Source organism: Anolis carolinensis, chromosome 3 (assembly GCF_035594765.1).
Source record: "Anolis carolinensis isolate JA03-04 chromosome 3, rAnoCar3.1.pri, whole genome shotgun sequence".
Taxonomy (NCBI): domain Eukaryota; kingdom Metazoa; phylum Chordata; class Lepidosauria; order Squamata; family Dactyloidae; genus Anolis; species Anolis carolinensis.
In genome coordinates this window covers 124,941,426-124,955,975 of record NC_085843.1, presented here as the reverse complement: position 1 = coordinate 124,955,975, position 14,550 = coordinate 124,941,426, and the positions used below count along the sequence as shown (strand labels likewise).

The 14,550-nt window shown below is 38.1% G+C and overlaps 1 protein-coding gene across 5 annotated transcripts in view; it reads right to left on the bottom strand.

The window, feature by feature from the left end:
* The window catches only part of nalcn (sodium leak channel, non-selective), a 300,357-nt gene that overhangs the window by 234,065 nt on the left and 51,742 nt on the right, over positions 1 to 14,550 (bottom strand). For all 5 annotated transcript variants that reach the window (XM_062975470.1, XM_062975471.1, XM_008106968.3 and 2 more), the window contains 4 exons: positions 12,915 to 12,998; positions 11,847 to 11,986; positions 10,033 to 10,161; positions 1,298 to 1,452 (listed from right to left, as the gene is read on the bottom strand). In XM_062975470.1, the coding sequence (XP_062831540.1) occupies positions 1,298 to 1,452; positions 10,033 to 10,161; positions 11,847 to 11,986; positions 12,915 to 12,998 (508 nt within the window). The remainder of the gene's footprint in view (positions 1 to 1,297; positions 1,453 to 10,032; positions 10,162 to 11,846; positions 11,987 to 12,914; positions 12,999 to 14,550) is intronic.

Here is a 14,550-nt window from a genome sequence, read left to right as displayed (position 1 = left end):
GCACAATCACACACTTAATTATGCTGAAAATGTAATTACACGGTCATGCCCACCTGACCTATTACTTTTCTTTCTCCTTCTACAGTATCATTCAAGGTCCTTTCTAATCTATTGGCCTTTGTAGACACCTGTTGAAAACACTGAAGCCTATGCAAATGAAATCATATACCTAATTAGGCCATTCAATTACTGAGTTTTTAATCCATGGAATACAAGGGAATGTTTCCCCCCTACAATATATACAGCTATCAAAATAATTGGCACACATGCTGTTGAACTAAACAAGACTTTAGAATATAACAAAAGCTAGAGCATGGAAAGGAGATGAAAAGAAACATAATCTGATATGCCAGTGCATATCAGTTGCACTTAAGGATGCTCACTGTGGAAAATGTAAGAGCTTTGACAGGAGATACAAAGAAACCCAAACAAACAAACCCAAGAAAAATCTTCACATATGTAAAACCCAGTTATCTGAGTCCATTTAGTTCACAGGCACACCATATGGCACATGAGCTGCTTCTGTGTAATGCTATTCCTCCCACTGGGGACTGTGCATATATGTTTGAATCACATGGGTTCCTTAATACACATACAGTAAATGTTTTTTCCTCATGTAGTCTTTAACATTATTTCTCACACATGCCACATATGTTCATGGCTACCAAATAGCAGGCCACTATATCCCAGTTGCTGGGCAACACAGGCAGGAAGGTTCTACTAATGTGTTTCCAACAGGCATTGTAGGAACAGAATGCTGGAGCAGATGGGGCTTTGTTTTGAATCCAACAGGGGTCTTCTTATGTCCATATATATTAAACGGACAAAGTGCATATGACATCAATGAACTGCAAACCAATATTTTCTCACCATCATGTTGGAAGACTAGTTTTCAGAGGATTAATATAGATTCAAGGGAGTGGGCAGAACTGGAAAAAAGAATGGTTAAGAGGTCTCTTCCCCTCCTGGGCTCCTGCAACAGATTCTAATCTCTATGGCTGCACTTTGTCAAAGAGGAAAACATCAGAGAAAAGTGCACATGGTTGAGGCAACACTGAGTATGGCTCTTACTATACTGGGAAATGAATAGCATAGATGGATCACATAGACAATATCCCTAAAGCAATTTCCAGTTTGAGCATTAAGGAAGGAGAAAATTTGTCAAAGACAGGAACAGTCACCGCATTAGTGCCCCTTCACTGTACATTTATGAACTGTCTGTTAAGAGTCTCTCCTACATATTTTATAACCATTTTCAAATAGGCACTGAAAACAGATTTTAATCAAGGAGACAGACCTATCTCGTTAAAGCCACTGTAGCCCAGCTCTTGCCTGCTCAGCCCCAATTCTTCAAGATCCAAACATTCAAACCCTGGTGGACATTGGTAACCTTCTTCTGATGCTTTTGAACAATGTGTATCTGGGATTGCCAAATTATTCCAGGTTACGTTTCTGTTCGGGAGAGAAAGAGAAAATCTATTAGTGCAACTGAATAGCACTTGGTCTCAATACTTAGGTAAGATCCCTGAAATAAAAGTTACTTGTGTAAAACATACACCAGTATCAAGAGGATTTTCAAGATACAACTAGAACCATGTAGAAAATTTGGCTCTAGATGGGAATCTGCTTAACAGTGCTCTATTAGTATTCCCAATAGGATATTTATTCACAGGCTTTTCTTGTTGCCCAGTAGTAATGTTGATCTTATCACAGACACACAGTTCTTAGATGTGTATTCACCTTGAGGTCTTACATTCCTGTATCTTAACTGTGTAGCTGAACTGCAATAAAACCAATTAATGTGCAAGCAGTTTATGAAACTAGTATAATGCTGACTCCTGTTTCTTCAGTACCATCTGTGTAGTTCTAGTCTTCTTTTCTTAAATATTCAAATAGCTAGTCTGCACAGAAACATCATAACCGGCAGTTTAAAAAAAAGCTGACAAGCCATAAATGAGAAATAATGGTTAGCAGTACAGTTCCCAAGTGTGGAGCAGTCTGCTACTCTTCTCTGAGGAATTAGCTTTGGGAACTGGGCTCTCCATTTTCATTAAAATCCTGGGCACAATGTGAACTTCTCTTTATCAAATTCACATATCTCCATGCTATGATAGAGAAAAGAGAAAAGCTTTGAAGGGATCGGAAAAGTTCATTCCCACAGCAAGCAGATTTAATATAAGGCGATACACCAAAAACAATGAGAGAAAATACAGCTATTAATACAAATTAGCTATACATGCTGAAATACATACAAAAATAAAAATTGAAAGTAATTGACTTGGAGAAGTGTTTCATACCCTCAGTCCAATCTGTCTTAGACCAATCTCATCTTTTTATTTTCTTCTGTTTGTATACTTCTCCCCATCAAAAGAACTTTAAGCAAAAGCATTATACTATAAGAAGGACCATGAAGCTTTTAATGCATTTTAAAATGCTTAATAAAATTATTATTATTATTATTATTACTATTATTATTATTATTATTTTATTATGATACAGAAAACAAGATAGATATGCTGGATTTTGTATCACAAAATCACAAGTCGAACACTTCCCAAGTGTCTAGGACTGTGTGATATATTTTCGGATGATGTGTGCAGATCCCAGTAGGGTAGCCTTTTGCAGTTGGCAGATCGTGATTTTGTCAATGTCTATTGTTTCCAAATGCCGGCTGAGATCTTTTGGCACAATGTGCTGATCACCACCAGGACTACCTGCACTGGTTTCTGCCAGAGTCTTTGAAGTTCAATCTTGAGGTCCTGAAAGCGGCTGAGTTTTTCCTGTTGTTTTTTGTTTATTATTATTATTATTATTATTATTATTATTATTATTATTATTATTATTATTATTATAAAAAGAAAGACCACATGATAAATTAATCTGAGAGACAATTTACAATGCAACACCCAAGACAGCAATAGATACAGTAATGGGGCTTGGAGACCATCTCATCCAGGACTCATCCAAATACTCTGCACAATATAACTTCCCTGACAGATTGCTATCCAGTCTCTACTTAAATGCCTTCAAACCCCTGAAGTAGAGGACTCCACTCGTTTATTTTCCTAAACATTATATTTATTAGTTCTAGACCTGATTCTCAGAGAAGCAGAAAATATGTCTGCATCACTACTCCTTAGATCAGTGGTTCTCAACCTGCGGATCCTCAGATGTTTTGACTTTCCAGTAATCCTAACATCTGGTAAACTGGCTGGGATTTTTGGGAATTGTAGGTCAAAACACCTGGGGACCCACAGGTTGTGTCAAATGTCAGACGCCAACTGAGAGCAAAATATAGTTTATTAAAGTAATAGTCCAAAAATAGTTCAAAGAATTAGCAGAAACTTAAAACACTTAAACTTCAGTGTTATTAAGTAATTAAAACAGGAGAAATGCCAAAAACACGAACTGACATATAATCCAGAGATAAACTCCAGACTAAACCAGATTAACCAGAGATAAAATCCGGACTAAACATAAAATACTTGAACTCAGCCCAAAAACACAAAACGGGCTTGAAATGGTGAAACAAACAAAAGCAAACAGCTACAAAACCCCAAAACCTTCCCAAAATCCAGGAGTACGAAAGTAGCTTTAAACCAAAACAAACACCCAAACCGGGCTGAAGAACTCTCTGTTGAGAGCACCAAAGCAAACGGAACAGAAAGACGCTGGTGAGCCCACAGCAAACTGCTGCTGGAGCGAAGGCCAAGCTAGGAGTTAAAGGAGCAGAGCAGGAAAGCGTCGTCAAGCCGGTCCGAAGTCGGGATAAGCAAGCAGCGTCAAACTGCTGCAGGAGCAAAAGCCAAGCCAGGAATTGAAGGAGTAGAGCAGGAAAACATCGTCAAGCCGGTCCGAAGTCGGGATAAGCAGCCAGCGTCAGGGTCACGAGTGAAGCCAGTAGTCAGCAACAGAAAGCAGCCACGGAATTGAGAATGACGCCACAACACGTTTTGGGAGCGAAGAGCAAAACTGAGTCGAATTCCAGTCCAAGGTCCAAGGAGTTGAAGTCATCAAAAGAAGGTCCACGTCACGGAATGGCACGGAAAGCCAAAACAATGAAGGCGAACAGCAGATCTGTTGCAAAGTCCCAAGCCAGTCTTCAGAATCACGTACAGGAAACCCAATGGCACCCACCAACACCTTGCCACATGCAAAGCATAGTGGCCAAACATCCCCAATTTATTTAGGTTTCCTTGAGCATCCAAACTTCTAACGCCCTAGGATCAGGTGTCCCAAATTCTTCATCAGAATCTGAGCTCCAAACAGCCAACGCCCTTGGATCAGGCGTCCCAAACTCTTCATCAGAGTCAATATCATTCTGCCCACACCCAACTCTGTCCACACCTGTGGAACCACCCTCATTCCTCCAGGCAGACCATGTGGGATCTGCTTCTGAAGATACCCAAGCCTCTCCAGCATCAACATCATCCATGGATCCAGATTCCTCCCCAAGCCCTTCCGGAGCCCGTGCCCAATCTATGCCAGCTTCCTCCGTCACCACTTGTTCCTCAGCATCCATTTCCACCTCAACACCCTCTCCCAAATCCTCACATGAAACTTCCTCAGAAGATTCCTCATCAATCTCCCTGATTCTCTTTCTATATAAATCTTCCAGCGAGCCCTCCTCACGAGGATTCTTCCTTCCTCTCCTGATCTCACCATTATTACTCACAGCCTCAGAAGACTCATTCACAACAGGTTGAGAACCACTGCCTTAGATATTTGAGGAAAACTATCTTGCCCCCTTTGACCTCTTTTGGTACATTCTAAATATGTCAAATTCTATCACATTTTCCTTACAGAGCCTGGGTTTCTGGTCTGCACAACTTCCCAGAAATCCTTCTGTGGACATACTTTGGTTTGTCAGTATCACTGTTAAATGAAACAGTGGTATCCACAACTGGACAGAGTACCACCTGTAGCTTTGATATTTGGGGAGAATGGGGGATTTTGATTCTGCAGACTATTATGCAGAAAGAAGAAGAGAAATGCTACACATGTTAAAGAGCAGAAATGTAGATAATTATAAAAGGTAAAGGCTTCTGACTTCTTCTACTTATAGAAGGACCATTGTGGTAGAATGAATGGATTATTGAGTCCCTTGGTGGCAGAATAGAAAAATAAAGTATTATTATTATTTCAGAAAGAATGTACACTTTACACCAACACTACAATGAACTTGGGCTAGTCACCACATTGAGGAAAGGAAATATATCATCATTTATTTCATTCTTGCACACAAGAACAAAGAATTTTTAAATTGATGTTTTTAATTAACATTTTACTTTGTTTTTAAGTGTCTATAACTGTTTATAACAGTTGTGTTTTTGGCATCTTATGACTACCAGTTGTGAAGCTGCCCTGATTCCCCCCTTGTCTGAAATAAATAAATAAATTAAAAAATTAATATGCTGGCTTGAGCTCTATGGGGATAAATGAGATAAAAATGTAGAAGTCATGACACATCTTATAAAAAATAACTCTACTATCCACTGGGTTTTATAATAGTGGTTCCAGTCTTATGAAGATTTATATGAAACCGAACCCTATTGAATTAATTCTCAAATAAAAGAATGCTCTATAAAATGCAGACCTGAAGCCACATTCCAGACTGATGCCATTGTCTTTGCTGCTTTAAGTACATCAATACAAATATTAACAAGAGATTGAATAAGTAAAAGTATGTCATGGAGAGAAAGCTCACTAAACAAAATAAATGTGTGGGGAGAACAAAAGCCCAAAATAATGTTGAGGCTGAAGGAGCAACTGCCTCAGAAGAAATACAGTTAGATGAGCGATTACAACAACACGATAATGAGTGTAAAGACTGCCTGGCTAGAAAGGGATTCAGAATTATCTCAAGGGAAAGAGAAGGAAGCTGATAAAAAAATAAATTAGGACAAGCATTGTAGGAAATACTGCATTCAAATTAAAAAGGGGGAAAGGAAAATCTTGTTAACAGTTAAACAGTTGGTTCAATTATGCTGATCTTATTGGCATATATATTCAGACTTTTACATGGTCTATTTATGTTTGTTTAAAAATTCACTATCACATCTCACTGCACAAGAATAGACATAAGCACAACCATTTCTTACCCTTGGGAAATCAAAGTGCTTTCGCTCTAAGGTTCAGGGAGAGGCTACTTCCTCTGACATGATATGCCTGCCATTTCTTATTGGAAGACCCTGTTCTCAACATACTTGCTTTTAGACTTCAAGTAGGGAGCACTGGTATCAAGATGGGATTTAAAGTACACTTGGAAAAGCTAAAATAGAGACTTTCTGTTGTTTGAGACGTGTTAATAACCAAACGAGTGCAGCCAATCATTGTCATACTCAAATCTCTTTGCATTTTATTTGTGGCACACACACAAATATCCTTTAGACCTGTGAACTTCCTTTTTGGTATGCTGTGGAGATTATTGTTCCCTCCCTACCTCTGCAAGACCCAAAACCCTGAACTTATGCAGACTCTGAAATCTCTTCCACGTAGCTATGAAGAGTGGGTAGGAACAGAAAAGCACAGATCAGAGAAGCAGATGGTAATGGCCTTGTACCCAGACACAAGATAATTACAGCAGCTCTAGGACCCCTGGTATGTTGGAGAGTGTGACACATTCCTTTGTCCTGGGTGGTCCCAAACTCCATCCCCAGGAATCCTGCCCCTCACTCTATTTTTGTTATCCCAATTATTTCCTTGCTGGACTGGATTTCTGGGCCTCAGAGCGACCCTTTACATGTGGACTTGTGGTTATGTGAGTTCTCTAGTTTTGGTATGCATGGTCTGATTCTAATTCAGGCCTCATAGAGAGCCAGAGACAGGTTTAAAGAAACAAAAATAGATTTATTAAACACAGTAGAACAATACATTCTTTTCTAATATTCTATTCTCTTAACTCTCTAAAAGCATATATTGTTTTCCCTCAAATCCAAAATTCTGACTTTATCAACTCAAAACCCTCTCTGTGTCAACTTCTAACACTGATGGTTCCAGTTCAGTTCCTGTTTGAATTTGCTCAGAGGCAAATCTCTACCTTTTGATACATTCTGTTTCCTTTTAGACCCCATTCATAGCTTTCCTGAGCCATAATTGGCTTCCTTCATGCCATCTGCTTAGTGCCTCAGAGGCTGTGCAGGAAGCCCCATGGTGGTATATGGTTTAGTCCACATGCAGAACTACTGCCCCACATTGAGACATACAGGACTGCAGCCCCTCCTTGGAAAAATCTGAAAAATATGAGTAATATTCAGTTCAAGTGTGTTTAGAGACATTGGTTAATAAGAATAATACAAGTAATATTCAGTAGGGTAGAAAATATTAATTTGCCCAGGTGGACAATATTGTATGCCCAGGTCAACAAACAAGCCATCAGTTCAGCTTTGACCACATTAAATTACATGGACGTAAACAATAAAGCAACGTTTGGGGACCAATAGTCAGAACACAGCTATGTCAGGTAATTTGGATTAATCATCAACATCTCTCTTGGGCCATTATGTACTAGGCATGATATTATTCTCATTAACCAATGTCTCTAAACACACTTGAACTGAATATTATTAAGTAGTTAATACTTTCCTGAAATTTCTGAGTATGTTATTGAAAAACAGTAAACAGCAACAACATCAGAAAGAGATGTGGAATCAATAGGTGCCCTTTGACATTATTCATTATAGCACTATGGTTTCAATTTAAGTGCTGAATCTAGGTGTTTGTAGTTTGGTCAGAAGCACTAAAGAAGCACTAAAGGAGCTTTCTAGTTGAAAATGCGACATGTCTCTTCTTGAACAAAGCGGAAGTGGAAGTATAATGCTTTCATTGTGTATTGTGAAAGGTCTCTACCTGTGATCTAAATTATCATTGCATTGATGTTAATGATGGCACCAACATTAGGAATTTAGGAGTCTGAAAATCAAAGATTAACTACTTTGAGCTTTGAAAAATTTAAAACCATGTCTAACTTTCTTAGTCTCTTACTATCTTGCTTGTCTGCCTGTCTGACTGACTGACTTTGTAGCATATACCCTAGGCTAGTTAACAATTTGAAGCAGCAAAATATCAAACACAAGCACTTAGAACATAAATAAAAGTTTGGTGTTGTGTGCCTTCAAGTCATTTCTGACTTATTGGAACATTCTGCTAAGAAAACCCTAAGGGGTTTTCTTGGCAGAATGTATTCCAGTGTTGGTGATGTGCAATAGTCTGACAAGGATTTCTGACTTTCAACTGCTTAACAATAGCAGTGATAAAAAGGTCTATCTGTGACCATTTAACTAAGAAATGAAACAAAGCATTTCTGAATAAAAAAACTGTTTGCATAATGAATCTCAGCATGCACCTTGAGGCACCCATTACCTTGTCTGTATTCTAACTGTGTGTGTTCCTCTGGACACCTACATCATGGGAGGTAATTTAAATGGATTCAGGGGACAACTCACTATCTCTAGAATTTTTCTGAGGCTGTGCTAGCTGCCAAAGACCCCATCTACAATCCACTAAAATGCGGTGTAGGGGGCACATTATCATGAGGCATCCAATCAATGCCTCATGATAATACAGATAATACAGATAATACAAAGCTGGAATTCTAGGTTTAATCCTGGTTTAAACATTATGGGAAAATGTGAACTTTCCAGAGAGGTTCACACCTTCCCTGGTATGGGGTCTTTGAGGATTGGCCCTTAGGATTTCCACACATAATCCTGACTATCAGTCCCCATAGCCATCCTGCCTCTGCAAACCCCAGTTGCCCGGGGGGGGGGGGGGATGACATTGCCTTCATATGACAGTGAAACTAGCATTTAAAACACATGATACTTTGGGCCTGTCTAGAACCAAAAAATCTGAAAATTCACTTCAGTTTTTGAAAAATTACTTTTTCAAAAAAGACATTGAGCCATTGAAGGGCCATCTGATGTGAATTCTCATGTTTTCCAGAAGAGGCAATTTGCCTTATTTTTTAAAAATGCCAGAAAGGGGGCAACCTTGGGAATCTACCTGTGCTGAGTTTTGGTAGCCACATTCACACCTGAGGTGCATGTAGCCATCCTGTGGCAGTCGTTTCAAAGAGCACTAAACTACATGTGTATACATGTGCCTTCGGGTTGCTGTTGGCAAGTAATCCTTGGAGATGGTTTGCCAGTTCCCTTCTCTGAAATATTGCCTACAGCACCTATATTCTTTGGTGGTCTTCCAGCCATGTGTTAACTAGAGTTGTATGTCTTTAGCTGCCAAAATGAGATGGACCCTGGTGTCTTTAGAGTATTTAGGCCCATCCACTTAACCCATATTTTTAGTGAAGTTCTAATTCTAGCAAAATCTGTGCCTTACTTGAGGTCCTGCTTCCATTTTACATTTCTATTTCTAATTTAGTTCTACACTATTTATGTTTATATCTTATGTCATCAGGTTTAGCTTTAGACCTTGCCAACCCACCATGCCCCAAGTGACATCCTTTTTTCTGTTCCAAAGCCACATTTCTCAGCAAAGCAAATATTGGAAAGCAGTTTTCTTAGGAACTGCTTGCTTCAAGGTGCCTGGAGATCAAGGATGAAGATGGAGCTCCTTCTCCTCCACTGAATGCTTATTTCTCATGTGATATGGAAAGAAGATAGCAGGCAGGAAAGATTTTGTATACACATCTACACAGCATCCTCAGGAAACAGCTGAGAAGCAGGATGACCTATAAGGGATGGCAAAGTAGATTAGTCTATCCTTACTCATCTAGCTAGCCAGGCTGGTGAAGCAAGGAGAGAGTATTCCCATAAAGTTAACCTGGATTGTAAAACAGGTTTTCTTTACTTCTCTTTCTCCACTTTTTTTTTGTATGAGAGATAAAGAGAAAAATAAATGTCTGGGTGCACATGGGTGAATCAAACAGTGTGGACAATAGTTCCACCCACTTCTGTACTAATCTCTACCTACCCTTGGCATAAGAGGGAATGTGGCCATTTGACTAAAATTCATTTGTACACCCATTCAGCAAATAAAAAACTTATTACGACAAAGTTTGAGAATGAGACTTACCCTGGCTTTGTATCATTTGTTACACAATGATATGTGAAAGGTCCAAACATTTGCACTCCCAGAATGCCATATAAAAGCAGGAAGAACAGAAGAAATATAGAAACACTCCAAATTTGTTCACCTGAACGCCTAAAAGGGGAGGGGGGGGGGGGGAGAAAGGAAGAGGAACAGTAAATATTCAGCAGTTGTTTTATTCCACTTCAGTCAAAGTGGAGAAATAGGAACTCATTACATTGAGGTCCAAAACGTGGGTAATAGCGGGGTGATTCAGCAGACAGCGTGGCGAATCTGGCAGGCAGTGGAGGAAACTATCACTATGCGCCCTGCATCAACTTCATTGGTGCTTTCCCCATTCCACAGGGGAAAGTGTTGCCATGCGGTTTATCTCAGTACTTGCCCTGTTCTTGTCAATGAGAGCACGGGAAGCCTCTCATGTCCTCTGGGCAGAATCCGAGGATGCTGTCAGCACACTGGGAGGACAGAACCCTGCCGGAAGTAGCTATGCGTTGTCTGAAGGAATCGGCAGGCTCTGCCCTCCAAGTATCCTGGAAGCATTTTAGGATGTACAAACACTCAAATGGAATGAGGCCCTAAGAATATCACTGTGTAGACTGGAGTGCCTCAGTCAAATTTGTAGAATTTTGAACAATAGAGTCCAAACATACCCTTTCAATATCAGCAATCCAGCATCCCATCCACAATCCACTAGAATTCATGGGAATAAACGACAGCCTTGTAATGGAAGGGATAACTACATTATGGTTTAGTCCTTGAATAATATTTTTCAAATGAAAATAAATGAAAAACAAACAAATCGGCATAACACCTTTTAACAACATTTGAAAAAAAATCTGTTTCTTATTTGAATGTGTCATTTCTTGTTAAATTGTGCAATACTTACTTTGCAAGGAGTTGTATTCCAAAAACTTCATTTTTGTGGCTGCCACAATATATTATGTTTTTATGATAGAACTAATTAGGAAATGACATTTATAACCCAGGAACAACAATTGTGTTATATAGTGTAATTAAAAATATTTTTAAGAAGTAAAAAGAATTGATTATGATTTTCATATCAAAAACATATGAATGTGGGTATGTCCTCCCCCTCCCCCCCATATGTTGCAAACTTTTCCATAGTCTGTCTCTGCAAATGGTTTTCTCCTTAGCTAAACTTCAGAAAGTACTCAGATTTTAGAGACATAAGCAGTAGGATGCTCAATTCATTTCTGGATTGCAACTGCCATGGCCCCTCACTATTGACTAGCCTGGGACTAGCAATCCAAGGAAAGATATTTGGTAAAATACATTGCCTGCTCCATACCTACATCATCATCCACATTAAGGCATTCTTTAATATTCCTGATCTGGTGAAACACCTTGGACTAAAAAAATCATTCAGTTCTCTGAAACATTTAAAGAAATTTTGTTTTCTGTCACAGAATGTAGTTTACAGGCTAAAAAGAGAAATAGGTTAAAAACGTCTTAATAAGCTTGTGTTATTTTTCAAACAATTAATCCTTAATAACATAAATTTAATATAAATTAATTAATGAAAAACATTTTGGAAAATAGCAAACAAAGGAAAGCAGCCCCTCCCTTCAATATATTCTTAGGCTGGATCTACACTGCCATATAATCCAGATTATCAAAGCAGATAATCCACATTATTTGCTTTGAACTGGATTATATGAGTCTATACTATCATATAATCCAGTTCAATGCAGATAATTTGGATTTTATATGACAGTGTAGAAGGGGCCTTAGACAGTCATATTTATATTTAGGAAATGAATAGTAAAAGATTCACTTACTTTAAAATATTAGTTATCCTAGTTCTTGGAAGTTCAAAGCGAAAGTAGATCCGGAATGCTCGAATCATAATAAGTGGCCGGGGGATCCTCAACATTCCCCAAGGTGACATCTGGTCAACAATCTCAGCAATTTCAAACACCTAGGAACAAAAGGAATCTTTCCCCTCTGATCTGTCCTATTTTTTAACCTTTAAAATTATTAATATTCCAGAACAAATCAATACTCTGCTTTCTCTTCAGAATGTATAAATCTTTCACTTTTAACAAAATAATACAATTTCCAATATAATTATTTCCCATGTTAATCTTCTTTTAGTTAATTTTATCAGTTAAATTATAATGCCCCTATTTCTTTGGAAATATGTTAAGCAAGGGGTATTATAATGCAAACAACTCATCTTGAAACATCACGTTATCTCGCAAACTAATTTACAAAATTGAAACTCAAAAAAATGTAAGTTAAATAAACTAAAAGTAAATAACAACAAAAGCAACAAGAACAATATAGTACCTGAAATTTTCCGATACTACCAGAGGAAACTTTTAATAAGTAAGGACACTGTCTCATTAATGGACACTTCTGGGAGGTCCTGACATAATTATCTTTAATTTGAATCCTTTCTATGTTTCCCCTTTATTCATTTATTTTTCTTCCAAGAGAAAATATTTTAAGGGGAAAAAATAGCTACACAACACATTTTCAAAGTGGCTAGATTGGTAAAGGACTGAATTAGAGGAAGTAAATAAATAAGTGTGCAGGGTTACTATTTCAGGTTTGCTATTGTGTGCTATTTCACACAAGTTGGTAAACAAGAGGAAAGGATGAGGATTCACTGGGCAAGAGATCTAAAAATATTTGAAGAAAATGACAGTGTACTGATTTAACTAAGTCTGAAATAAATTATATGCATCAGTCCAGCAGTAAGCATTATAGATTTCAGGTCTGTAATAGCCAACATTTCCAGACATAGCTCAGCTGTTTCTGAAAGAAGATTTCCTACATAAGCTTTAGTTTGAACACTGAGATAGGAATTGTACTCCAGCTCTCATTTAGCACAATATAATTACCTGTAAAACTAATGACACCCAGAGACAAAAAACCATGAATCCATCGAACACACACCAACGATCCTTCACATAGGAGGTATCCCCCTACAGAGAAAAATGTAAATGAAATTATCTCAACTATTTACATGGCTTTATGGAAATTCATTATTAAACAAGCATTCAAATGTTTATGTCAACAGCTGCTGAAACAAAACGGCAAATGCTTTATACAAAAAATACTGCAGTGAGTTAAGCAACTTCAAAAACTCTATTTTTATTTTATTTTATCAAAAAAGAGCATATTGGTGCTTATTAATATCATAAATATGTCTACACAGTAGCTGCTCACAACAACTTGCAACTATTTGCCTTTGATGCTGATAGTTGCTAACTGTTCTTGTACTGAACAAGAATGAATTTGTAAGCATTGAAGAAAATCAACTGGACAAATCAAAAGGTAGAGAAAGAACACAGACATTGATTTTATTTTTTCTAAACTGATGCTTCATGTAGCTGCATGCATTCCAACCCACAATGCTATAAATAGAGTTCTTGTAAAAATTAAACTCAATCTGTTTATTTGGTATATCACTCTTTCCCTGTTTTGTCCTTGGCAGATATTATTCCTATCTGAGTACAAATCCATGTCTCCAAGTAACATATAAGAAGTAGCAGATGCAGTGCCATTATGACAAAACTGTCTTTCTGCTGACCAAGTTAAACATTTGACAATCTATAAGTAGAAGAAACACAATAATAGCGTGCCAAGGATTGTTCTTTGGCCAGAAGAGAAGCTAAATTAATCTCACTCCTTTTTTCAAACATGGACTTTGTTCATGGGTATATTCCACATTATTTACTTGTGAAGTTTTTATATTAGACCCCATGCCAGAATGGATACCCGCGATTTCCAGCATAACTACATTTGATTGAAAAATAGGCAGGAAAAGTGAATATCTGTGTACTATAATTTTTTGGTAATGACTGTTTGAACTGCTTGCAAATGAAAATTGTTTAAATTACCTTTAGTTAAGGAGTAAAATTGATATTGAAATTAAATAAGTTTTAAAGCTGACTCAGGACAAATTAATAGAACTTTCTCAATCTAGAAAAAAAAGAATTGAATCAGGAAACAGATTACATCTCTTCTTTGTGTATGTGTCTATGTGTGTGAGAACAAGGCTGTTCACAATGGATGCTGTGATATGTATTTTCCTTTTTCAAAAGACTGACTTCCATTCCAATAAATACATGAATAAAATCAAATACACCGCATACAAGGAAAATAAGTGGATGGAGTCACTTCTCTAATTCCATGTTTGTGTTACCTGTAACAAACTACTCGATTTGCCCGCATAATGAGATTACTTGGATTCTACCTTGGGGAAAAGGTGGAGGTATCAATCTAAGGGCATACAACTCCCCTGTTGCGCCAGCTCCACTGGTTGCCAGTCTGCTACCAAGCACAATTCAAAGTGCTGGCTTTAGCCAATAAAGCCCAAAATGATTCCGGCCCAGCTTACTTATCCAAATGTATCTCTTGTTATGAACCATCTCGGAGATTAAGATGGTCCGGGGAGGCCCTGCTCTCGGTCCCGCCTCCCTCGCAGGCGTGATTGGTGGGGATGGGAAACAGGGCCTTCTCAGTGGTGGCCCC